This window comes from Malaclemys terrapin, chromosome 1 (genome assembly GCF_027887155.1).
Source record: "Malaclemys terrapin pileata isolate rMalTer1 chromosome 1, rMalTer1.hap1, whole genome shotgun sequence".
Taxonomy (NCBI): Eukaryota; Metazoa; Chordata; order Testudines; family Emydidae; genus Malaclemys; species Malaclemys terrapin.
The window spans coordinates 62,536,896-62,563,559 of record NC_071505.1 but is presented as its reverse complement, the minus strand read 5'-3'; the positions used below and the strand labels follow the sequence as shown (position 1 = coordinate 62,563,559).

Here is a 26,664-nt window from a genome sequence, read left to right as displayed (position 1 = left end):
TTAAATCCATCAATGACTTTCCAAATCTGCCAGCAGGATCTTTAAATGGTGGGATGCACTTTCCCCCTTTCCTTCATCCTTGCTCAAGTGGCCAACTGCAAATTATTACCCTTTTAAACTCTGCTAGTCTGCTATGCATTTGCATATTCCAGAAGAGAAAGATATTAATCCTTAACTCCATATTTTTATTTTAGCTAATCTATATGAAAATCTTTTCCTGAGCACTATCGTTATCTTCCAGGCTGATACACAGCATTAAAGATTGGCCTGGATCCAAAGCAACAAGATGTCCATTTTTTGTTACTTGACTGTATACAAAAAAAAAAAGTCTGACAGGCTGGTTTTGTTTTGTTTGCTTGCTTGTTTTTTAAACCTTAGAAATATCAAGAATTCCAAAACTCATCTTCCCTGTTTTTACTAGAATTCCTCAGCTGTAGATTGGCAGTCTTCTCAGCCCTCAGTCGCAGTTGTGAGGGATATTGAATCCCTAACAGAAAGATCTTTTCTTCCAAGTATTTTTTTAACTAAATAAAACAAGTTTTAAACCATCTCCAAAAAATCAGTTCCCACCTCAATTTATCAAGCTTCACTTCCTTGGAGTTGCTGCTATAACACACCTACTAACTCTCCAGTCACCTAGAGAGTCCTGTAGAACAGATAAAACCCCAAGCAGAAAAAAAAAATCTATTCAGGCCTTCATTATGCATCAAGGGAAAAAAGGGCACAAATAACTTTCCCCCCAACCCCATGTGCAAGTTACCTTTAATGACACAGGCTTTCAAGAAGAATTTTTGGGGTAGGTGAAAACAAGTAAATCTATAATAAGTGAATTCCTGTAAGAGAATGTTAACATCACTATTTGGATACAAGAAGGGTCATTCAGTCAAGGGGTGTTATTTTTTTGTCTAGAGTCAACTAATTTATGTGATTTTGTAGCCAAATCAAAAAACCTAAGCCAATATGGTTGACAAAATGTGACATGTTTAAAGCTGATGCGGAGAAATATGTGATTACACTTTTCTTCCTACAGGACCCATCTGAGGTGACTTCTGAAGAACCAAAGAAATATTAAGAGAAAGGAATGTAAACCAAGAAGCCAAATTCCAGATTGATTTATACACAGTATGACTCCATTGACTTAACTGACTTTGTGAAAGTCACTGCAGAATTTTACACAGAGATCTCTCTCTTAAGCGGACACATTATTTTCTGTAAGTTACAATGTGTGGATGACAGTGAATAAAGGCTCCACCTATAACAAAGATTTTTTTTTCCAATCCCAAAGCAGAGATTCTCTGTTTAATTTATCTAATATTTCTTTTTCTGTAACCCAGATTTTTGCTAGGACAGACACTTACCTTCCTGGGTTATTTAGCAATGTGATTAGTTGTTCACCATATTTAATTCCCTATACAGAATAAATATCTTTTTGCAGTCTGTTAAATACTGTTTTTCTACAGTGAGACATCTCTAAAATAGTGTGGGCCATTATCTTAAAAACTAGGAACAAATGCCTGATTAGAATTAAAAGCCACATGAAATTTATGTCCTGAATCAAACCTCAAAAAGCAATGCAACTAACAAGACTTGCCAGACAAGTTGCCCAAACACCATGACAAAACTGCAAAGACATGCAGCAGGGAAATCAAAAGGAAGAAAGAAATAATCAAAAAATGAGACTGTAAGCACTAGTAACAAGTCAGCAAGGACAAAAATATAAACAAGAAAGATTCTTAGCATTAAACACTGGATTCAAAGTAACTGGCATTATGCCACACTGTGGGTGGATTCCAAGTTACCATTTATGGACTGCAAGCCACCAACAGAGCTCCATATCACTAAGGCAAACCATCTGTATACTGTAGATATTTTGCTTGGGTATCTTTCAAAACAGTGTACTTTTAGAACCATCTTGATTATAAAAAAGGGGAAGTTTAAGGGAACTGACAAACCATGACATATGCAATATAAGGCTCAAGGTGTTCCTAAAGTAAGGGCATAGGCAGCTCAGCAGTCTCTTAAAATATATTGTATGTCCATCTGAAGTCTAACACTTATTTTAAAGAGGCACCAATTCTAAAATGCAACGTTCCTTTAAAGTTATTGTGCCTTGTTATTAACTTTCAGTAAATATGGTAAATGTTGACTAGAGCATCCCACTATTATTATAGGATGCCAATCTGTGTCCTAGGCTCTCAGCTCCAAAGGGCTCTGCAGTCAGCAGGAACAGAGCCTTACCTATTAAAGGATGAGTGACTGGATTCACTCGCAGTTTCTCATATTGTGTGTGTTTACATTTGGAAAACTTAGTTAGTTTGTTGTACTACAAAGAAAGGCAGCAAAGACAATCTCCCTCTTTCCTCCAAAAAAGGATGTGGGCCTGATGCAAACCCTGCAGAGACCTGCACCTCAGGGTGAGCTGACCCTAGGCCTAGCCTCAACTTCCAGAGGGTCCCACCTTTCTGGTGCTGCTCCTGTCATTCTGCTCCTGTCATTCCCCCCCAGGTCCCATTCTGCTCAATATGAACAGCTTCTCCAAGCCGCTTGGGGCTATTTGTTTCCCCGTCCCGCACTGCAGGTGTTGCTTTTGCATCCCTCCCCCCACCCTAAAGACCTCCTACCCCATCACCCCCCCACACACCCGGGACTGCTTCTGCCGCCCCTCTCCCCACCAAACCCTAGGCCTGCACCACCCCCACGCTTTCAGCCCTCAGTCTCCTGCCCCTCGGGGTCTTCCCCTCACCCGGGCGCAGAGGCATCACCTCCTGCGCACCGCTCTGGGCAGCAGAAGCCTAAGCGCCGCGGGGCGGGGTCGGACCAGCTCTGGAAACGAGGCGGGCAGGTGGCTCCCCGCCCCGGGGGCTCGGGCAGGGCCCCAGGCCTCTTACCTGCTGCTACCACAGCGGCCGCCAGGCAGAGCGAGAGGAGCGGCAGGGGCGGCCCCAGCAGCACCTCCCTTCCCACCCCCGGGAGCAGAATGACGGGCCCGGCCGCCCCGGGAGGCATGACGGGAAATTCCTGGGCAGCGGCTGCTAATGCCAAATATGAGCATGGAGCAGAGGAGAGAGTCCAGGGGCCAGCCCCGCCCCGCCGGGCACCAACCCAGCCGCAGGGCCGGGCTGCCGGGTGTGGTGCTGCTCCCCCTAGAGCAAACGGCACCCCAAGTGTTATTGGGGGGGAGACCCCCCCACCATAAGCGGAGCCCTTGCTAGCTTGCGTCAGGCGAGGAGCTGGCACGGAGCGTCTCTCTCCCTAGGGTGGGGAATTACTGCGTGGGCTTTAAGCACAGGCCTGAGAGTCGGACACTGTTCTCACTGGGGAAGGATGGTCCGATGAAAATGGAGCAGGCCGTCTCTGTTAATACAGGCTTCGCTACCGACCCCACTGCTGCTCCCTTGCAGGCTGTAGGGAGACTGCAAACTGATAATTTCAATAATAGTTTTTGTAATTTGAACAACCCATTACCTAGGGTGACCAGACAGCAAGTGTGAAAAATCAGGACAGAGGGTGGGGGGGTAATAGGAGCCTATATAAGAAAAAGCCACCAAAATCAGGACTGTCCTTATACAATAGGGACAGCTGGTCACCCTGCCATTACCAAGAAAAAAGAAAAACCACCTCCTCCAACTCCTGTAAAGGGTAAACACCAGCCCGTGAAAGTGACTTTCACGCCCAAGGCGGGGTTCAAATCACTAATCTAGAAATATGACTATCGTTAGCATCTCTCAATTTATTAATTTCCCCTTTTAGCATTGAAGCAAGTCCAGATTATATATTGGAAAATGCTTAATACAAACAGGAAAGGATGTGGTAGAGTGACCAGCTTCATTAATGTATTTGCTGTAAAAACTATGGTGTTGGCTCCCTAATCTGAAAGAGACCACCACCACTCAGCTATAATGGCTTTTTAGTCAAGAGAGTGCATAAGGGAGATATGGTCTTTATTTCTCTTCTTGCTTTAGTAAGATTAAACCTACATTAAATGGTGCAACTGGTCTCAGAGAGCATAGACCTCTGAGGGAGAGGAGAGGGAAGGTGGGTATTACTTAGGTAGTTTACTGGTTTAACCACTATAGTGCCAAGTGTCTTAAAAGCCTGGAGTACAGCTTTATGAATATCTGAAGATTAGTAACCCGTGTGCTAGCTTTAACACACCCAGAGAAAAAGTGGTGGCTATTTAAGAATTTGATCACAAAGGAAAGTGGTGTCATTACCCAGCATAGCAATAAGAAAGGGTTAATCATGGTCTTTTATATGTCAAGTATTGCATACAATTGCTGTCAGACAGCAGATGTGCTTCTATAATTAACTTTTCTTTACTGTTCTCCACAGACCATAAAGATAGCATTGCAAAAGAAGCAAATACAACTGGCTAAACGTAGAAACCAGAATTACAACACAGCTATAGAAACTGTTCTGGAAAACCAGAGGATTTAACGAAAGATAGAGGTTTCAAAAACAGAAAAAAAAAACCTTAATAGCAGCATAGAAGAAACCAGGAAATATTAAAAGTATTTCCAACTTTGAACTGTTTTTAAGAAGTTTTCTGATTGGGCTGTTTGTCATCTTCCCCTACCCATACTCACTCTTGTATTTTAATTCAAAATCTATAGGGATTTTCTTCATTGCACTAGTGTGCTCACCTTTTGATATTTCAAAATATGCAGGTTACAATTTCCCTAGTACAGTAACAGATTTTAGACTTTCAGGCACCTATAAAACATTCTAGTCTCCAGGAATAGGCATTTATTGCGGTCTAACTTTTGGGGAAATACAATACCTTAATCAAATAAATGATTAAAAGGTGACTTAGTCACAGTCCACAAGTAATGGCATGGGGAAAAGATTTGTCATAGTAGCTATCTACCAGAAAAAATATAATGAGATCCAACGGTTGGAAGCTGAAGCTAGACAAATTCACACTAGAAATAAGGTGTAGTGCATGATAATCAATCATGGACGTCTACCTAGAGATATGATGGGAGTCTACAAATTTGTTATAGCTCAAACAGAAGTTATGAGCTTGATGCTGCTGACATTTGTGGATGAGATTCTTGGACCAGTGTTATGCAGGTCAGATTAGGTAATCATAATGTTCCCTTCTGGCCTTAAAATATATTACAAAAATAAAATACACACTCACTGGAACTCCCACATACTCCCGTGCTCAATGTCAGTGATCTCTCAGCTCAAGATTGGTCTTCAGTGGAGTTAAAGTATGTATTAAATCAGCTCTACAGCATAGTCTAAACTTGTGTCTTGTGAACATGAGTTTTTGTTAAAACTTTAAATAGTTGTAGTACGAAGCTCTTCTCTCACCCATTCACCAAATGCAGACAAACATACAAATCAAAGAGAGACTTCTGAAGATGGAAGAGTTGAGACACATATAAAAACCCCTAATAAACCTTTAATTAGAGTTTTGTTTTTGTTTGTTTGTTTTTACAGGACAGGTGACAAATTACATCAAATATCTGATTTTTCTCAAATGTCCAGATATTATACACATTCCCCTCTGTCTTGCAGGGAGGGATATTGGTCAACTTAACAGTTTTAGGTAAAATAAGCTGCATAATAGTCCATATTACAATAATAAAATGTACAGTGTTTACAAGAAATATATTTTAGAAGCAAGAAAATGATGCATCTGCATCAAAAGGTGACCTTTTAAAATGCCACAACTATTTTTACATTCACTCTTGCAACAGGTCACAAGATGGGGTCACTAAGATCAGGTCAACAAATTACTATGATGCACATCAAATACAGCAAAATCGGTTTATATACATATATAATACATATACATGTATATTATACATATACATATATGTATATATAGTAAAACTCATGAAAATCTACCAGACCTGACATAAAATCTACTCACTCATCAAAAATATGTACTTGTCCCTCATGAGTAGAAATTTGCATGGCAGATTATATATATATTATATATACTCATTCATTAGCATCTGAGACGTAAAACTGAGAATTAAAAAATTTTCAGATAACAAACCCTCCAATAATAAACATGGTGCCCACAAAAGCACAAGATAAGGCACAGTAAGATTTTCTGTTGCAGAATAGTGTGCATCATGTTTAATGAACCATAAGAAAAACATGCATTATTTGTGCAAGTTCATGCTGCAAATCCATCATATCTACAAAAGAAAGTGAGTTTTACTAAATTTATTTTAACTGGTACACTTTCAGTCTCACCACCTATGCAATATTTAGCTGGATAATTATAGACAAAATTATATTGTATAAACAAGGGATCAGTGCAGCCAATAGTCTTAGATTTGCAATGAAACTTCTCAGCAACAATTCTGTAGTTACTAAGAGTGAATAAATGTTAATACATAAATTTAACATTGAAATAAAGTAACTCACTTGTACATTTATATTTCTAGCTCTCATGAACCAAAATTTTGTTGCAAAAAATATGCACCCTTGTTAATTTTACAGGTAATTGGTTAATTAAAACTTATTTAAAGTTATAAATATATTAGGAAAGTTACTTAATCCCAATAGTACTTTGTCACAGTCCTGGTATTTGTAATAAATACAGCTTTTCACAAAATATGTTTTCAGTATCTGCCAATTGCTTCTTTATTGCTCACATAAATTTGAATCCACCACAATTGGTATCAGACCTTTCACACAAAATCATAGTCAGATATTTCAATATAAAAACTATAAAAGATATTTAACTTGTATCTAATACTTTAAGGTGTTCGGCCGTTTGACGTTTATGTGATGGTACAGCCAACACTATAAAAACATTAGGTTATGAATAAAATAGGAAGCTTATTCACTGCTTTAATGCAGACATCCTCACAGAACACGACTACTTTTGCCACCACCAGCATTTACACTTATGTACAAAAACCAGTATATCTGCATTCAGTTTCTGTTTCCCTCACATTTATATGCAACCACTACAGCCAAATTAATTTTCCCATACCCCAGCTGCAGCAAATGAATCCTTTACAGCAACAGAAACCTAAGATTAGACTGAAAAATTAACATTTTTTACTTATACACCTACAGTTCCTGATGGCGAATGTTACAAAATATCCACAAGATTATTTCAAAGGAAACTATGGAAATACAGGAAGCCTTTTTTTCTCCATGCTTTTGGATTATTATCAAAACACTTCTTGGTGCAAAAAAAATACAGCCGCCACATCTGAAAATGTTTAATAAATTCAGTGTTCTTCATGCAAAAATTAAATGTATTGTTTACTCAAGCTCCAAAAACTTCCTGAAGCAACTGTTTTTGTCCACTTAGTATTACTGCCTCATTGCTAAGTCCCTTTGGAAACAAGATTTCTGGAACGTTCAGACTTTTATTTAATCAATGAAAATATTACATACAAAAAGCACTAAAAAAGGAAGACGGCAGCCAAACAGGAATTTTCCTGCTGCAAGTAACAGTCCTACAAGTTGTAGAAAGTCTTCTCAGGAGCTTCCCTGAGAGTTAGTTGTGCCTGTTCGTAGACGAAGATGTGACATTGAGTTCATGTGTTTGTTTGATGGCTTCAAGGGTGTGTTGCAAGTAAGAGCCTGGGGAAAGCGATGATGATATCGATCTAGCCGCAGGTATTTTACCGTTACCAGCTTTCCTGTAGTAAAATACAACCAATTACTAGTTTGAGTATGTAATAAGACCATTACATTTAGTTTAACAGATAAATACTTCAGTGCACTGATGTAATCAACAAGTTGCCAGACAATTCATACCTACGAAAAATGTCAAAATGTATTTTGTTATTGCTTAATATTTTAGTTAGAAGCCATCTTACAATGCTAGCTAAAAATGACAGTAGCTGCATTTTCCCCCAGTTTATAACCCCCAAACTTCTTACCATCAAACCAAGAGCCATGTAATGCTTTAAAAGCCTTTCCAGCATATTCCGGAGACAGACACTTGACATATACACAACCCTGTGGTGAGAAAAAAAAATTTAAGTTTAAGACCAACAAGCCAAAAAAATATAAAGGGAATACCGGAAATGTCTTTACCTCACGTGAATTTTTGTCCACAGCAATATGAACAATTCCATCATTATCGCTGCATTTTTCCAAGATTGCTTCTTGAATTGCCAAATGCCAGTGGTCACCAATTTCCCTAAGTAAAACAATTAAGAGAAGATATAATGAAAGTCTACATGAACACTTTTTTACATTTCTATTATGAAGTCTGATTCTGATTAATTTTTTTTTTAAACAAAGCAATGTTTAAAGGAACATGCAAAGTATGTTAATTAGATATTAATATGTAGTAACATTAACCCTTGGGATGTGCACCCTTGGGTGGCCAATTAAAGTAGCTAATAAAATGTTCCGGTCCCAACGTGGCAATGCATCCTTTTCCAGGGGGAAAGAGCAAAACAATCCCTTCTAAAAATCTAGAAAACAATCAGATTTTTAAAAATGGAGAAAAGCAGTAAAGAGTCCTGTGGCACCTTATAGATTAACAGACGTATTGGAGCATGAGCTTTCGTGGGTGAATACCCACTTCGTCGGATGCATGTCACCCACGAAAGCTCATGCTCCAATACGTCTGTTAGTCTATAAGGTGCCACAGGAGACTTTACTGCTTTTACAGATCCAGACTAACACGGCTACCTCTCTGATACTTAAAAATGGATGTTTCCTGAACTGGAGGGAAAACTGCCAAGATTGCTACCAAGTAAACTCTCAGGGAGCTTAGAAAAAGGCCCAAAGATCTGAGGTGTAACAGGTACTCCAAAATGTCTTGAATCCTAGTTTCTGATAGAAGTATGCCCTGGAGAGCGGACCAGATTGAAAGCTGCTTCCACTTGTCTAAATAAGCAACTGTAATGGATTGCTTTCTGCTATTAAGCAATACCTCCTGAATTGCCACTGAGCAGTCCTCCACCTGAATTAACCTTTACACCATAAGGTGCAGACTGTTCATATGTGCATGCAATATCTGCCTGTGCTGCTGGGACAATAGGTCTGAAGAAGAGGCAGAGAGCTGATGGAGGTTGAATCAAGAGGCTGTGAAGGTCCAAGAACCAGCATTGTCTCAACCATGCTGGAGCTTTAAGAATTATCTGGCATGGTCTTCTGTCAACTTGAGGATCACCTGTGGGATGAACAGAATGCAGGGGGCTGAGAGGAAGAATCTGTACAGGAGACTCCTACACTGTAGGAGAGAAGTGTCAGTAAATGAGCCTGGACTGTCACCCACTTGCGAGTTCTGAGCACATTGTTCTTCAGAGACCATTCGTGATTTTTGGGAAGTTTCCTGCTGAGATGACTGGCCAACAGATTCTGGGAACAATGTGTCCCTTTTCATGCAAAAGTCTGTTTCAATTCTTTTGACAAAGCTGATTGGATAGTATCTAGACCAACAAGCCCTTGATGTGAGGGAGAAAAGTGCAGCAAGCCTTGAAAATTGTTTGAGGATATTGATAATGAAGGGTCAATTCATATTCTGTCTGTAATGATTGGGTTCACAAACCTTCTAGCTAAGCACCCCATCCTATCAGGGATGCATTGTAATGAATGTCTTGGATGAAAAGGGATGAGAAAATGTCACACCCCTGCATATGTTGTTCTGATCCACTTGCTGGTCTAAAGACACTAGGAACATAGGAGGTACATGGACCTACTTGTCTAAGAGATTTCTGTTTCGTCGATAGTTTTACTGTAGCCCACCGGGAGAACGTTTGATCACATAAGTTCATGAGGCCATGTGGTAAGCTCAGACGGTGGTGGTGGGGCATGACATGAGACACTTACACAGCTGGACAATAGTCTGAAATCTCTCCTGAGAGAGAAAAGCAGTCAACTTCGTAGACGCAAGTAGGGTCCCAATGAACTTGATTTTTTTTATGTTGGAACTAATGCAGATATTCCCTTGTTCAGCATAAGTCTCAGACTGCCGAAGAAATGAAGGATGAAATGGATGTCGTGGAGAACATCATGTTCAGATCTGCTCTGAAGTAACCAATCATACAGGTAAGAGAAGACATGAATTCCTTTCCTCCTTAGGTAGGACACCACCACACTCTTGCTGAATACTTGTGGCACCAATGACAGACTAAAGGGGAGTAACATATTCTGATAATGTTGTTGAGCTATCACAGAACTTAAGAAGTTTCCTGTGACTCGGCAAGACTGCCACATGGAAGCAAGCTTCCTTGAGATGAAGGGCAGCAAACAGCGCTGCAATCTTGGGAAAAAATAATCGATGATAGGGAGGCCAAGGGAACTCTTACGTACTTGATGGACTTGCTGAGATTTCAAAGAACCAGAATGGGTCTCAGACAACCCCCCTCCACGGACTTGGGAATCAAAGTATTGTAAATAATACCCCTTTCCCCAATGTTGAAAGAGAACTTCTCCTATGGCTCCTAGAATGAAGTGTCTGAACTTTTTGAATGAGCACTGATTTGTGAGATGGGTCCCTGAGAAAGGATGGGGTAGCTAGGTGAAGAAGGAGGTCGACAGAAACTAGAAAGAATACCCCAGTCTCTCGGTGCTTGTCTGTCATTATAGATTCCCAAGCACTGAGGAAATGTGATCATCTGTTTCCAAATTGGGGTGGGAGGAAAGAGGACTGGCTGTTGCTGGCAACTGCAAAGCTGTCCTCAAAGGAGGAATCAAATGGCATGCCTCCCGACAATCGCTGAGGATGAGGTGCTTGTGTTGTGCTACAGTTAAAGGTCTGTACAGGCACCTCTTGGGGGCTGGAGTATCAAACACTAATAAGCAAAGTGTTGCTTGAGAGTCTTTAAAAGAATGCAAGGTCGCATCAGTTTTATCTGAAAACAAAGACAAAACTGCCAAATGGAATGTCTTCAATCATTTGTTGACAGTTCATAGCTATTCCCGAGTTCTGTACCCAGGAAGCTCTCCTCACAGTTGCTTCTTCTAGAGTGAGTGCCTCTGTAGTACCAGCCACATGAAGTACAGACTGGAATGACATCTTAGTCACCATGCAATTTTCTGCAAAGAAAGTCTTAAATTCCTCCTTTGCATCCTCTGGTAGTTTCTCAGAAAACATGGACATTGCATCTCAGTTTACAGTCATGTTTAGCTAACAGTGCCTGCTAATTTACTATATACATCTTGAAAGAGGAGGTAGAACAACAAATTTTCTCCCATTTAAGTCAAGTTTTTGGGGCTCTTTTTCTTTGGGAATTGATTTAAGTCTCCCCTGATGTGATCTCTCATTGGTAGCGGTCACTGCAAAAGAGTTCAGTGTGGCATGGGAATAAAAACACTTGAATGTTTGTCTGTGTGCTTAGCTGTAGGGGCTAAGGAGGCTGGCATATGCCATAAGGTCTTTACTGGTTCCAGAAGAGCCTTGTTAATAGGGAGGGGCTATCCTCTCAGGGGCAGAAGAGCATGTCCAAAAGCTTGTGATGTTTTCTTGTACAAGCTCAGCTTTTATGTCCAAAGCTGCAACCCTTCTTCTCAGAAGTTCCTAATGAGACAATCATCTGCAACTGAAGAGGAAGTATCCAGGATCATGAAGTCATTAAGCGAGGAGGAAAAGAGGTTAACAGGGGCAGACAGATCCTCCTGTGTTAAAAACTGTGCAAAGATTTCTCCTGAAGCACTAGGTGCTCTGTGGGAACAGCATTTTGTACTTCCAACCAAGGTGGCTTTGTCATCATATGCTCTGGTGAGCTTCCCCCATGACTGGGCTGGTGATCAAGACCCAAGGGAATGGAAAACACCCCAATGTTTAACATTCCAAATCCGAACTGTGCAACTTTAAGACTGTATTCTTAATTTTACAGCCAATGCGGTCTGTTGCATGTAAGCCATAGAAGAGCCAATGTCTCTTTTGTTGCTTCAGAAAAACAAACATTTTTACAGCCAAACAGGGGACAGCCAGAGTGACAGTGTATTTGGACAGCAGATGACTGACTACACACTATTGTTGAGGAAGTGGTCTGCAGAATGCTAACACCGAAAAGCAAGATGAAAGGGAGGATAAGGTAAGTAAAAAGAGTCTCTAGTCACTTTGGCTGGTAATGCATGGTAACACATCCTGAATGTTAATTTTTTGCTTATATACCACTATTTCTCTGACCGAAGTACTGGGGTTGAAGTCTTTGCGATGTGGTGCATTTTCAGGAGGGATTTGAAGAATAAAGTTTTCCACGCTGTCCTAAGGCACACTGAAAATAGCACTTGGAGTATGACCACATTTACTTACATGACGGGATCAAACATATTGCGAATCTTTAGACATGGTGTCAAACTGTTTGGTGGCGAATTTCTTCTATCTAGATGAAATGCTACAAGGAAAAAAATGAATTTAATAGTTTAGTAAGTGATTAATACAATACTATCTAGTTTACAAGCATCTCATCTTTATATTTAATCCTTTTGTTGCCTTGAACTTAAGAGTAAGAATACCTTCCTTCCACAATATGAAAGGAAAAAAAAATTTCAACAAATTACAATGTTCCCATAAAGACACTAATAATACTGAGAAAAACACCACACTTATTTTTTCAGATCCATAATTGCTAGCTTTAAAAATATTAGTTTTGATATTCTGGCCAGTACACTAGACGGTAAACAAATTCCAGATAGCTAAAAAGTTGTATGCTATAACTAATGCATAAATTGCATGCACTATCTGTAAGTGAAAACAGAAATGTAAGTTTTTGCTAACTAGTTTAAATTTGACAAGTATGTATGCAGTAAATTATTCAGTTTTAATTATGACTTACCAATATGTTTATAAGGATGTAATTTTATGGTGAACTTTTCATTTATACTATCCTTTGGGTATTCTATAATTAATCAGAATCTACTAAGAAATAGGGACGGATGTTTCAATACAAAAATATTTCCATTTCCATTATTCTTTATATTGGAGTGACATATGAAGGCCCACAATCAGGATGGGGACACTAGTATTAGGAACTGTACGTACACACTAGTAGAAATGATCCTTGAGCCAAAGAACTTACAATCTAATTTTAAAAACATAAACCACACCAAGTTTACAAAGAAGAGAAGGATGAGAAGAGTGAAAATAAGGATGTGGTTACATAGATTAGCAAGTGCACAACTTGATGGTACTATATCTGAAAGGGTTTCTGAAGAAAGACTTAAATTATCCCATTTCTGCACAATCTGTCAGTGGTTAACACTTTCTTGAAGGTGTTACAGTCAAAGTGTTTTAAGTAGAAATCTGAAGGAGTTGTTAGTAGCCTCACAAATTAATTTGAGGAGGGCATTCCATTTAGGGTTGCCAGGTATCTGGTTTTCGACCAAAAAGTCTGGTCGAAAAAGGAACCTGGTAGTGTGCCCTGCTAACCGGACTTTAATTACCTGCAGTAATCGGCCTCCACCACCAGGAGGCGGAAAGAGCAGCAGCTGGAGCCTGCAGAAGGATTCAGGAAAGGCTCCAGCGGAGAGAGGTACTGGCAGCTCCCCCTTCCTCCACCCTGCCCCAGTCACCCCCCACCATCCCCGGAGCGCAGATCCCCCTTCCCCGCTCAGGTAAGGTGTGCCTGAAGTGACATTCCCATCAAGTTTAAGGGAAACAAAACCATGGGAAGTTTAATTTCTGACTTCCCTTTCTAAATTAAAGCAAACTGTTGGTTGTGCCAGACAGAAATAGGAGACGTGTGGCAAAAACATCCTATATATTTTCTAAGAAGAGCGGTTCCACTCTGAAATGCTACAAATATTTTATCATGGATACATATTTTGGGTCAGTGACTTCCCCACTATAGAGTTTATTTATTATTTGAATGCCACTGTTTCATGCTCCACCTGAAACGGAAGTCATGCTTTTTTTCCTGACACAATGACAGAAATAAATGTTCTGGAGGCCCAACCCTGCCCTTACACCTGTACATGACTGTTTCCAACGAGTTAGCACAAGGATAATGAAAGTCAGACTCTGATCCTGTAAATGAAGCGCAGTTATTTTTGTTGATAATACATGAGCCAGAAAATAGCTCACTTTCTGTCTGACTACTCTGAGGGCTCTGCTGTATGGCCATTGCAGCACTAACAGAAAAGCTTCTACCTGGTACTGAAGTAAGCAGATGAGATGCTAAGTACAGAGGAGCTAGTCTATTCAGTAGGAAAGTGCTATTTTTATATTGTCACTTTTTCAGACAATAACTGCAATTTACATTTAAGTAGATTAGAAAAAGCAAATTCTTCCTTTTCAAATGACAGATTAGCCTCATTAGGGGATGCAAGAATAAATGTTAAGTGTAGAATGCAAGATACAAATTACATTTAATAATATAACTATACCTTGGCCTTGCCATACTTTAGATGGTATAACTAAAATTTTGTCACATGCTGCAGATGGCTGTATCCATCTCCAAACCAAGAAGTCAGTGCCACCTATTCGTCGTGTCTCTGTGCGAACTCTAGATTCATTTGCAGCAAGAAAGTCAACTGCTCTATTCCAGACCTTCTTCATTTTTTTCCTTCAATTTAGAGCAAGAACAAGAATTATAATTTTAATATTCAAGCAAAATACATTGTGCATCCAAATACTTGTAATTTTTAATTAAAAGAAATATGGAAGTTACTTACCCGTAACTGGAGGTTCTTTGAGATGTGTGGTCCCTATCTGTATTCCACACGTGGATAAGCATGTGCACCAGGCACCTGTAATCAAAAGATTTCTAGCAAGTAGTGTCCGTTGGCCCACCATGCACATTTCTTCTCATGCTCTGAGCAGCAGGTATAAGGGCGGTGTGGACCGATGCCTCCCCAGTTCCTTCTTACTGAGAATCCAGTGATGATCTGCAGTAGGAGGGGAAGGAGGGCAGGTAGTGGAATACAGATAGGAACACAACTCTCGAGGAACCTCCAGTAACAGGTAAGTAATCTCCATTTCTTCTTTGAGTGCTGGTCCCTATATGTATTCCACAAATATGTGATTGGTAAGCAATTAAACAGCGGTGGAGGGAGTGCAAGGATTCAGTTGTTATAGAGGTCTGTAATAGTGCTGTCCCCACAGCTGCATCTGCAGACGTCTGGACCAATGCCTGTTTCACGAAAGTATGGAGAGAGCTCTTGCCTTACATATGTCCAGTATAAATAGGGCTTGAAGAGATGCTGTAGAAGTCACTTGTGTTCTAGTGGAGAGGGCACTCACTGCTCTGGGGAGGCATATACACCAGTTGATAATGAATGATGCAGCAAGAGATCCACTCAATCTCTGAGCAAATAATGCTTGTCCTTTTAATCACTCTGCTAAAGGAACAAGCTATCTAGGCATTTTCCTAATTGATTTTGTTCTCCAATGTCAGAACACTAAAGCCCATCGTACATCAAGAGTGAAATCTTCTCTCCTCATCAGAAGCATGAGGTTTTGGAAAAAAAATACCAGTAAGTGAGTAGGCTGATACGTGTGAAACTCAGAAATTACTTTAGGGATACATTTTGGGTGAAGGCAAAGGGAAACCTCTTTATGCAAACCAGTATACTGCCATAAGCACTCCCAGTGCACTTGCCCTTCTTGTTGAAATGTGGTGACTAGGAAGACTACCTTCATAGAGAGGTAGGACATTGAGCAGGTAACAAAATGATTAAAAGGGAAGTTCTGAAATAAGATTAAGATCCAATTGCAGGGATGGTTTTACCACCAGTGGAAAAGTCCTAATGAGGCCTTTCAGGAACCTAATTGTAGTTAGATGAGTGAGTGTGAAAACAGAATAGCTCTCAACTGGAGGATGAAAAGCAATGATTGCTGCAAGGTAGACCCACAGCAAACTAACAAAGTCCCAAAGCCCATTAGTAGGTAGTCTAGAGTAACAGCAATTCTCATTTCTGTGGATAATTGGCTCTGTTGTGTCCAGGCGGAGAAACATCTCCATGGGTCAGACAGCATTTTCTGGTGCAATCCTTTCTGCTTTGATTGAGAATAGATTGAACAGTCTCCAAACATGAATGTTCTATGTCTGATGCCCATCCAAATACGAGGCTGTGAAATGAGGAGGGCCTGGGTTGGGATATCTGGCCTCATTGTTCTCGAGGCAGTAGATCTGGAAAGGGTCGGATATTGATGGGAGGTCAGGTTGATGTTTTCAGAAGTTATCTGAGCCAGTTGGACACAATGAGAATAACCTGAGCTTTGTCATGGTGAATCTTCTGTAGAATTTGTAGTGTCATTGGGATGGAAGGAAAGGCATACCTGAGGTGGTTCATCCATGGTAGATGAAAGACATCGCTCTTGCGGCCTTGGCCCAGAGCTGTTGCCTCCATCACTTATGAGGGATGTGTCCATGAGAATGGTCGCACACGGCGGATGGATAAGGAAAAGACTCCTGCACATACTTGTTCTGGGTTTGTCAACAAGACAAGCTATGGCCTTGGCAGGAATTATACTCTAGTATTCGTCTTGTATCTGTATGGTTAGTAAGACCACAGCCAAGCCAGGACTTTTCTATATTGACAGATTCCCCAAGGAAGATATCAGACAATGGAGGAATAGGGACAGACTGAACATCCATTCTAGACCTGCCAGTCAAGAGCCAGTCATCTACATATGGAAAGATGGCGTAGTCATCCAGGCCACCATCACTGAGAAGACCTTTGTGAAGACCCTGGGTGCTGTAGCTAGGCCGAACGGGAGCACTTTGAATCGGTAGTGCTGTTGGCTTACTAGGAAACTGAGGAACCTTCTGTGGGACAGGCAAATGTCCACATAAAAGTAGACATCTTTCACATCAAGAGCCACGATCCATGCGCCCTCTTTAGCAGAGGGGATTATCAACGCTAATGTGACCATGCAAAATTTTGATTTTTGAATAAAGACATTCAGTTGGCGTACACTGAGAATTGGTCTCCAACCTCCTTTTTCGTTGGGCGGGAAGAAATATGGGGAGTAGAACACTTTCCCTTGATGCTGAGGTGGCACGTGCTCTATAGCTTCTCACTGAAGAAGAGTCCACCTCCTGATGTAGGATCTCCTTGTGAGAGTGGTCCCTGAAAAGGAGTCAGGAAGGGGTTTCTGATGGTGAGGTGACAAACTTGATTGCAAAGCCAGACTGAATCCTCTCCATCACCCACTTGCACACTCTTGTTGCCCTCCAGTTGTGAGTGAAATGAACAAGGCAGCCACCAAAAGTTTGCGGCGGGGGGAGGGGCATGAAGGATGACATCAATAGAGGAACGTGGTTCTCATGTATCCTGTCAAAAGTAAACTATGGATGGTGAGTGGGGTTGAGTGGTGGAAACTGAGGTGGAGAAAGCCACAAATTTGAGGTTTTTGTACCCTCTGGCACTTATGTGGCAGTTTGTAAGAGCACTGGTTATAAAAAGGACTGAGGGAAAAGGTCCAAGCTTATAAACCTGCTTATGGTGCTCTCTCTTTGGGGCTAGGATGTAAATGATCAGAGAGCGTTAGGTTGTTTTTGAGTCCTTAAGTGAGTGAAGCAACTCATCTCTTTTCAATGAAGACATTAGACTCATCAAAGGGGAGGTCCTCAGGGGTATTCTGGACCTCCCTGGGGAACCCTGAAGCATGAAGTCAGGACTCTTGCCTCATGATTATAGTGTGGCAATAGCTAGAGCCCTGTGTGGATACAAAATTTGTATCCATATCCAATCCAAAATAGTGGATATTTGCAGATTTGCAGGACTCTAGCAGTAGCTCTGGACACAGTGTCAGCTGTATCCATTGCTGTTTGGAGCAGTCTTAGCCACCAATTTGCTTCATTGATGAAGGCTTAGAACGGAGTACTGTCCTCCTGGGGAAGTTTGTCCTGAATTCCACACATTTGGAATATTTTGCTAACAGAGCCTGGTAAGTTAGCAGTTCTGAACTGAAGGCTGGGTGATGAAAATACCTTCTTCTCCAAAAGATCAAGGCATTTAGTGACCTTGTATCAGAGTTGCCCTGAGATGATGCAGCCTGGATCTTCCTGTGGCTCCCTGCATGACCAAGCAACTGGGCACTGGGTGGGTAAACAAAACTCTGCTCCTTCAGCTGGTACAAAGTAACAATTTTCATCCCTTTCTGGTGAGGGGGCACAGAAGGCTGGGATGTGTCATACTGCCCCGGCAGGTACTATAATGGCCTCGTTTACTGAGAGGACCACCCTGCTAGGGCCAGAGGGGTGTAGAATATCCAGGAGGCTACACTGCATGTCACTGATCTCCTCAAGACAGATCTTGAGCTCAGCTGCCACTCTCTGCAAGAGCTTCTGGTATTGCCTGTGGTCATCAGGCAGAGATAAGGATGATGTAGAGTGCCTCATCTACTCAGGAGGATGACATGCCCAATGGAACTGTCAGCACCAGCAAATCCAGCTCAATTTCCTCCTCTGCATACTCTGATGGGGCCAGGTGGCACTGGCCGGGGGAAAAGGGCCAAATGTGATTCTTGTCCAGATCTGGGATGTCTAGTGTACAGACCCCAGAGACTCCAGTAGGGCCAGTATGAAGGCTGATTGAATGGGGAGTGCTCCAAGGCACTGGGTATCAACAAGTCCTCTGGGTGGTAATATCTGGGAGGGTGGTGGCTCCAAGACCTTGAAGAAGTTCTGTGTAGACTGGTCTCCCTCAGAGGGAGCGAAGGATCATCCAGAACAGCAGACTCATCTGATGAAAAGGTAGGTTTAAGTTCCGCCTGTCATGCTGTTGGTATATTCCAGCTTGTGGACAGGGTATGGAAAAGACCCTTTCTCCTCAAGGTGGTTTCTTCTGGTATTGAAATGTCCTGTGGAGGATGGGACAAGAAAGAGAAGAGAAGATTGTGGGTGGGATAAGTCAAGCATATCCTCCAGTGACAAAGATCTCAGTCCATTCTGGAGTTCAGAGTCCTGGAGGCCAGACTGACAGATCCAGTGCAACTAAGGAGATGGGCTCGGCAGATCCTTCCTGGAGTATGTTGAAACCGGAATCCAACATGCAATTTCTAGTTGAAGCTGACAGGTGCTGATCTTTTGACCTTTGAGAATTGGAGCTGGAACCAGAGCTAGAAGCAATGGATCATTCCTCCATCGCGCCTTCCCTTCTTGATTGGAAGATTTAAGCAGGCTTAATTCTTTAAGACTCATGCATGAGCACTCAACCAATTTGGACAGGGACAGAGAGGTGTCCTGTCTCTCAGAGGCAGATCTGGATAGAGATACGTCCTTATGCTTATGTTCGTATCCCATATTCTTATGAGAGGCTTAATGGTTTTGGCTCTGCTCCAGAACTCATGCTCGGAGGGCTGCTACTCACCTTCTGAAGCCACAGCACTGGGGGATCTTCCCAGTCTGGGTCAGACTGAGGTCTCATGGCTTCTCCCTGAGATGTTTCCACAAACAGCTCTCATCCCTCACGGGTTCAGGTAGGGAAAGAGCAACCAATGTTGCACTTCGCGATGATATGAGCCTCCCCAAGGCAGTAAAGGCAGTGCAGGGATTCACCACTGATGGAACTGCATTTCCTGCCCCTGCTCTAACCCTGGGATGCTGGGCATACTGCTTTTCTGTGGGAAGGAACTCCTTGAGATGGAGAGAATTAAACTAACTATAAAGTCTAAAAATTCTAAGAATACTAAACTATATACACCTCTACCTCGATATAATGCTGTCCTCAGGAGCCAAAAAAATCTTACCGTGTTATAGGTGAAACACCATTATATTGAACTTGCTTTGATCCACCGGAGTGCGCAGCCCTGCCCACCCCCCGGAGCATTGCTTTACCGCATTATATCCAAATTCGTGTTATATCAGGTCGCGTTACATCGAGGTAGCGTTGTACATATTTACAAATTAGAAGTCAAAGATAGTTTTGGACATAGAGGATTCTGACTCTGGCCATGCAGTGGTAAGAAGGAATTGAAGAGGCATTGATTTGCACCACCCCTTATGCCCTCGCTTCAGAGCACAATGAAAACAATTGAGATGTGCAGACCACTGGACACTACTTGCTAGAAATCTCTGTTCTCAGGTGCATGATGTGCACGAGTATCCATGTGTAAAATACACATGGGGACCAGCACTTGAACTAAGATTTTTCATCTCTTATGCCTGCAACATAATCTAGATGGATTCATTTACTCATTTGAAATATTCAGTAGCTTAGTTTATTGACTAAGGCATTTATGTATGTGTAAGCTCAACATACTTCCCTTTAAAGCAATTCAACAGAATAATCTGAACGTACCTGTCCTGAGGTGGTATTAAGGAATCACACACATGAGGAATAGGCATATATGGCTGCGAGTCCTTGTTCTCCTGACATGCCTCATTGTGACTTCTTAGAGCATCTGAGAACACCACAACCAACAATTAGCTACACTGTTACAAGTCAACTTCAAATTTAGTCACCTTTTAAAAAAATAAAGAATTAGAAGCAGTTCTGGATACAAACAGCTGCTTCAAGTCCCCTGCCAATATCAGTAGTTTTACAATCAGCTTTGCCTTTTTGGTTTTTAAAAAGCTCTATGGAAGACACATCAGGGAAACTGATCAGGAAAACAGCAGAACTGACTATATACAAAGTGCTGTCAAATGTAAAAAATAAGCCTGGAATAAAGGGGGGGAAATTCTCTATAAATCAGTTTTGAGTTTTAATAATATTGAATGTTATTTTTGACTATATGTAAAAAAAAATTTAGACAGAAGTGTTCTTTAAAAAAAAAATGAATAGAATGTTACTCTATTCCCTCTCCAATAAAATTATTTTTAAACAAATGTTTGTGGCAGAGTTATATGAAGATTAATATTGTGTGAGGTGTGTGTGTGTGTGTGTGTGTGTGTGTGTGTGTGTGTGTGTGTGTGTAAATAAGGTTTTTAAAATCTTTAAGAAGCTTCATTTAAAATTAAATTAAAACGCAGAGTCCCCCTGACCAGTGGCCAGGACCCGGGCCGAAGGTGGCACGTGAGCTGATCAGTGGCACTCTCACTGCCCGGGTCCTGGCCACTGGTCAGGGGGACTCTGCATTTTAATTTAATTTTAAATGAAGCTTCTTAAAGATTTTAAAAACCTTATTTACTTTACATACAACTATAGTTTAGTTATATAGTATAGACTTTAGAAAGAGACCTTCTAAAAACGTTAAAATGTATTACTGGCACGCAAAACCTTAAAATTAGAGTGAATAAATGAAGACTCGGCACATCACTTCTGATGGAGTCTTCTGATGAAGACTCGGCACATCACTTGCCGACCTCTCATATACACAGATGTTTGCCCTTCCACCCCTGTTTGGATTTGGATTGATCACTGTAGTTAACAGCAAGTCCTTAATCAAGACAGTTTTAAAGTGAAGCTACTGTCCTAAACAAGCAATAACACTGCATGTATATAATGTCACTCAAAAGTAGTAAATTAATATTTAGGGGTTAATCTGGATATTCAATTTCACTAAAATAAAATTTGGTCCAGTTTTGGAATGATCTATTAAAAGGCTTCTTTCACTGGTATACAGTCACGGAAGATTACTTTAGTACTGAATTTATCAGTTTTAAAAGGAAAGTTGGCCAGATCTAGTTTAATTACAAGGATAAATTGGATGTGGAGAGCATTGTGTCACTGCTATATAACCCATCCACTACCCTTCTCCATTTCCATTTTTAAGAATAGGTTGTTCAGTTAGCATAACTTTGACTATGCTATATTCAAGGTAATGCCACAAATCTTCAGGATTGCAATAATGTATAGTATTCATAAATCAAACACCTTATGCCAATGGTTTACTTGGGTTTAGCACAGGCTAAAGTGGTTTAGCACTTCTGGATACAGAATAGGTATTATGCCTAAAATACTGAGCTAATGATAAAACGTAGGAGGGAAATGCACTCAGAACAGAACACTCACTACACAGCAACAGAAGAGGTGGGAGGGAGTGAACACAAAACCAGAAGATGGGCATTTGACTTGCCAATTGATACAGAAAGGATCAATATTTTGAAAATTTGTACAGGTTTTCTAAACCAATGTTTGTTGTATATTTTAAAAATTCATACCTATAATCTTTACAACCATATCATACATCTGCCTGGTCTCCTCTTCCTCTTTTGTCCAGCGATATTTCATGTAGTGCAAAACTCCCCAAACCATCCCTATACCTGCATTAAAATTCATAATATTCATTTAGATATACTTAGAACTTTAGCTATTCTTAAATGTGCACCGCATACTTCTGCAAATTGGTTAACTAGCTGGTGTGTTAAATTCAGCAAAATCCTTGATGTATCAGAAGTACATACTACACATTACTGTTAATGTTTTGCATTTTTGCAACAAAGCAGCACACAAGCTAGTTTGGGGGCTGAATAGGAAATAGGTTATTAGATTTTTTTAAAAAATACTTCACTGATATCACTAAAATGACAGTTTCCCTCTGCTGAGCATCACATTTTGCTATTATTATTGGTAAACTAAAGACCATTTAATTTTCCCTGAGATGAAGTACAATACAATTTGGATTATCTTGACAGAGAAAATAGTAAGGTTTCACATAAACTGAAGGTTTAGAGAGGATATTGGCTTGACAGCCTGTGGAACTTTAAAAAGCACATGCTTTGCAGCTTTTGGACTCTGTCTATTGGCTACAGGCAAGCGTTTGGGAGTAGAGGCAAGATGTTTGTAAATGGGAATGTCTCATTTCTCATAAAACGTGGACAGCTTCAACTCAGTAATGTTTCTTGCTGTGAAGTATTGTATGTATTTCTACAGATGAAAATCATTCTGATCCTAACTAGACTATCTCCATAGAGGTGACAAATCTTTAGGCTTGACAGTAGTGCAGCCTCCACAGTTTATGCCTATATGGATCAGGTGTCACTGGTACTGCAGCAGAGCAGGGAGCGCTCCATAGCCCCACTGTCACAAACCACCTCCCTCACTCCCATGACAGCAGAGCTGCAGTGGGCCGGTAACAGCCTATCCCTGCAGGCGCAAAGTGTGGGGAAGGCGGAGGGCCTGATGGGGCAGAGCAGAGACACCTGACCAGGTTGATGAGTTCCAGGCAGCAAGGGAGGCCATCTCACTGCTGAATGGCTCCATCCCCAGGCACGAGCCATTCAGCTGTGGGGTGGCCTCCCCTGCAGCTGGAGCTCATCCTCCTCCTCACAATCCTGGCCAGTGGTCTGTTCTGCCATCCCAAGACCACAGCCTTGCCCATACCTTACACTTGCAGGGAATAGGCATCACTGGCTCTGCAGCTATGCTGGCAGCCTTCTGTAGCTCTGCTGTCACGGCCCTGCTAACTCACTCACTAGGCCAGAAGTGTGGGAGCCATCCCCAGACAAGGAACTGTTCAGCAACATCTGGCCATCAAGGTATCCTCCTTGCGGTCCCAGTCAGGGGTGTCTGCTCCACCAGGACAATAGCCTCCCTCGCACCTTGTGCTCTGGTGTCTTGGGACCCTCAGTTATTCAAGGAATCCCCTGCAGTCCTGCTGCCATTGCTGGGAGACCCCTGAAGCCCCACTTCCAGCACTGTCCTACACTTAACCCCAACCCTACTACCCCCCTTTATTTCCAACAACTATAAAAATAAAAATAATTAAAAATAAACAAACATCGATAAATATTAAAACTAGGGGAAAATATCAAATTCTGCCAAGCCTACAAGTCCTTCCCTGCTTCAGTTCCAGACAGAAATGTCTGGTATTCTAGTTATCATACATAACATGTTCAACTCAGAATTTGACCCAGGTTTTTCCCCACTGGACATCTCACCTGTCAGGAAATTAAGCTTACTGTTCATTAACAATCTTGTCAAACATTCCAATGCGCATAAAGGAGCTGGGGGTAGGAGAGAAAAAAGAAAACAAGGTGCCACACTATTCTCAATGATGAAACTGAATTCTCTGCTCAAGAAGTCATCTCGTGAAGCGGACAATCTTATTACTGATCTGTATCAAATTTTGGGGGGAAATGTTTAGTGAGAAAGTCATGGATGGAAATTTCTGATGGTTACTGGAGTTCTGATTCCTCTTCTCCTTTACCCTAGTATGGGACAGGCATTGCACTGGTCGATGATCTCTAAGCAATGAAGAAACAGTGTTGAAGGAAATTCTTTTGGTTCTTCCAGCCATTTTTGATACACTGACCATGAGATCTTTTTTGATTCATGTGCAGTCCACACAGGAACAAGTCAGTGGCTCTTGAGTGGTTCCATCCCTTTTAAGCAAAGGATCTGAGAGGCTATTATTAGCAATACCATCCGAAGTTCAATCCAGTCAAGTCAGAGCATGTATGGGGCTGCTCATTCAGCAGGATTTCTCAGTAAGAATGTTAAAATTGTGACTAGTAGTCTGCATCCAAGTTCAAGGCTCTGATTTTGGCTTATTAAATCATAAATAGTTTGGGATTCAGTTACTTAAGAAAATCTCTTTTCCATGCAAAATTACTGCTGGTGAGATCAGCAGTGACAATTGAGCAAGAGCCCTGTCAGTTTAAACAGGAGAGCATCAGAGTGGCATTTTCTATTAATGATTCATTACACTAACCCATGTTCTACCTCAGTCTGTCATAGCCCAGATTTATTGATAAGAAGCACGCAATGGGTTGATAAGTGAACTCTCAGTTATTCTATTGTGGGATAAATTTTAGTTCGGATGGCCTTGACTAGGCAGTGAATTTGCTTGTACAGTGAACTGTATTATTTTTGCATTAATCATTGCATCGCACCTTGAGTAAGTGACTGGTGCTCCATACAGAAAAATAAATGTTAAAGACCTAGTTTTCTACCCCTAAGTCAAACCTGGTTGCGATTGGGGTGTTGATTGAAGAATATCTGATCTACAGGTAACAGCTTTAATTAATCAAGCTTCACACAAGTGCTACTTTACAGGAAAGTTTTTATTTTCAGTGCTTTCTACAGAAATAATATGCAGGTACTCTGGAATTTCTCCATGTAGAAAGTCTCATCTCCCCTCCTCTGTCAACCCCTACATAGAATGTTTTTTAAGGTTATATTATTTTTGTTAGTTTTCATTACTACTGTCTATAAAAGTTTAAACAAATCAGTGCCCCCACGATAACAAAAAATAAAATTTCTCCTTCCTATAAATGTTTGTAAAACTAATTGTATACGATTTATACCAAAAATTTCAGATATTACAATCAAGTCATATCAATTTATTACTTCAATTAAACCGTGAGCCAACTCACTCCATACAAAGGAACACGACATTTGACAGAATTAGAAGGCAAACATTGCTAGACCCTGTCCCCACCCACACACTTAAATGCAAATTATAACCATTAATAGGCTGAATTTAAATAACTTACCCAAAAGCAATATTGATAATCTGTGAGTTACAGTAATAAATGCACGGCGAAAACGACATCTGAAAGACATCTGTGGTCTAGTAGATTCCAGGTATTTCACATCAGTTACATTATTTAATTCCTCACTGGGGTCATTACCAATACACCTATTTAAAAACATTTAACAGTGTTAGGGCTAAATTCACTTATTGTGAAAATAAAAGCCTATGAAATAAAATCACTTACTTTATGCCAACATCTTCTCCCCTACTCATAATCCATTGTAGCGCTGTGTTAAGTACTTTTTCATACTCTGGACCTAAACTCTGTCAAAAACAAGTTGTAGGAGTGAAAAGTTTCTTTAATATACCAGAATAAATCATGTAACACTAATACATAAGTTTATGTAATACCATATAAGAAGGATTAGTAGCCAATACGGATTATTTTTTATATAAAGTTTCGACAATGCACACAAAGGGACACCAAATATATGCAGATTATATGTAACTTTGGGACTAAAAATTAATCCCTTGAATTGAGAGAGATTTGAGAGGTGTACCGTTCTCAATTTTAAGGAGTTATGAATCGCAACATTCAGCAATACTCTACCATTTAGTCACTAGGGGGAGCTCAGCATTCTGTAAAATTAAAACCAAAATGAGATATGAACCTAGATATAGAATTTATCCTAGAAGATAAATGGCAACAAAAAGTTGATTCAATTTTAAATGCATAATATACTATCAAAATTTTAATTAATCCTTCCTTTCCTAGCATACTAATGTTTCTACTGTAAATTATTTCACATCATCTGTTGTAGGATAAAGCCTTCATTACTTTTTGGCAGGTAAGCTCCACATTTCACCTTTAAATATCCTTTGCACAACCAGACTGAAGCTGAAACACAGTTTAAGGACTACTTCCCAGAAAAATGTAAATTGAAAAAAGAAGATTTTACAGTAAGTCTTATTGTATCACCTAAGGATCAAACTGATATAAACTGTCCTAAAATTAGAGGACAAAAGTTAATGTGTGAACTTATTTTCGCACCAAGAATGAAAGCACTGAGTAGATTCTTGTGTGCCGAATGTGTTGCATTGCTTTAAAATTCTGTCACTGCACACAATTAGTGAAGTGCTGCACATCAGATGTTATATTTACATTCCAGTTACAGGAAGGGAGAGTTTCAAGAGTAAAAAACTTGTATTTAAATATGACAAATCTGTATACCAATTTACAGCCTCTCACATTTACAGATTTGAAATCTCACCATAACAAATGCCTTTACTTTCCCTCTGCTAAAATCCTCTACTATGCATTTCATCTCTCACCTTTACTATTAACACCTTTTTCTACCGCCCCCTCAAAAGGCTAAGCCCAGCTCTGCATACCAATAGATACAGAATGTTGCTATCCATCTTCGCCCATCATTCAGAAGTGCAACCAGCAACACCTCCACTCC

At 40.7% G+C, this 26,664-nt stretch overlaps 2 protein-coding genes across 4 annotated transcripts in view; both read right to left on the bottom strand.

Annotated features, from left to right (window-relative positions):
- The window catches only part of MSRB3 (methionine sulfoxide reductase B3), a 138,625-nt gene extending 135,604 nt beyond the window's left edge, over positions 1 to 3,021 (bottom strand). Inside the window, exon 1 of one of the 3 annotated variants that reach the window (XM_054025715.1) lies at positions 2,889 to 3,021. In XM_054025715.1, coding sequence (XP_053881690.1) covers positions 2,889 to 3,006 — 118 coding nt within the window. In that variant the 5' untranslated portion in view covers positions 3,007 to 3,021. The remainder of the gene's footprint in view (positions 1 to 2,888) is intronic. The other 2 variants (XM_054025734.1, XM_054025724.1) reach the window with 2 other exon arrangements.
- A 4,038-nt stretch (positions 3,022 to 7,059) lies between these two features.
- The window catches only part of LEMD3 (LEM domain containing 3), a 77,135-nt gene continuing 57,530 nt past the window's right edge, over positions 7,060 to 26,664 (bottom strand). The window contains exons 5-13 of the mRNA XM_054025701.1: positions 25,446 to 25,525; positions 25,221 to 25,366; positions 21,945 to 22,046; positions 20,140 to 20,242; positions 14,278 to 14,456; positions 12,206 to 12,287; positions 8,026 to 8,131; positions 7,869 to 7,947; positions 7,060 to 7,625 (exon numbers count right to left, since the gene is read on the bottom strand). Coding sequence (XP_053881676.1) covers positions 7,462 to 7,625; positions 7,869 to 7,947; positions 8,026 to 8,131; positions 12,206 to 12,287; positions 14,278 to 14,456; positions 20,140 to 20,242; positions 21,945 to 22,046; positions 25,221 to 25,366; positions 25,446 to 25,525 — 1,041 coding nt within the window. The 3' untranslated portion in view covers positions 7,060 to 7,461. The remainder of the gene's footprint in view (positions 7,626 to 7,868; positions 7,948 to 8,025; positions 8,132 to 12,205; positions 12,288 to 14,277; positions 14,457 to 20,139; positions 20,243 to 21,944; positions 22,047 to 25,220; positions 25,367 to 25,445; positions 25,526 to 26,664) is intronic.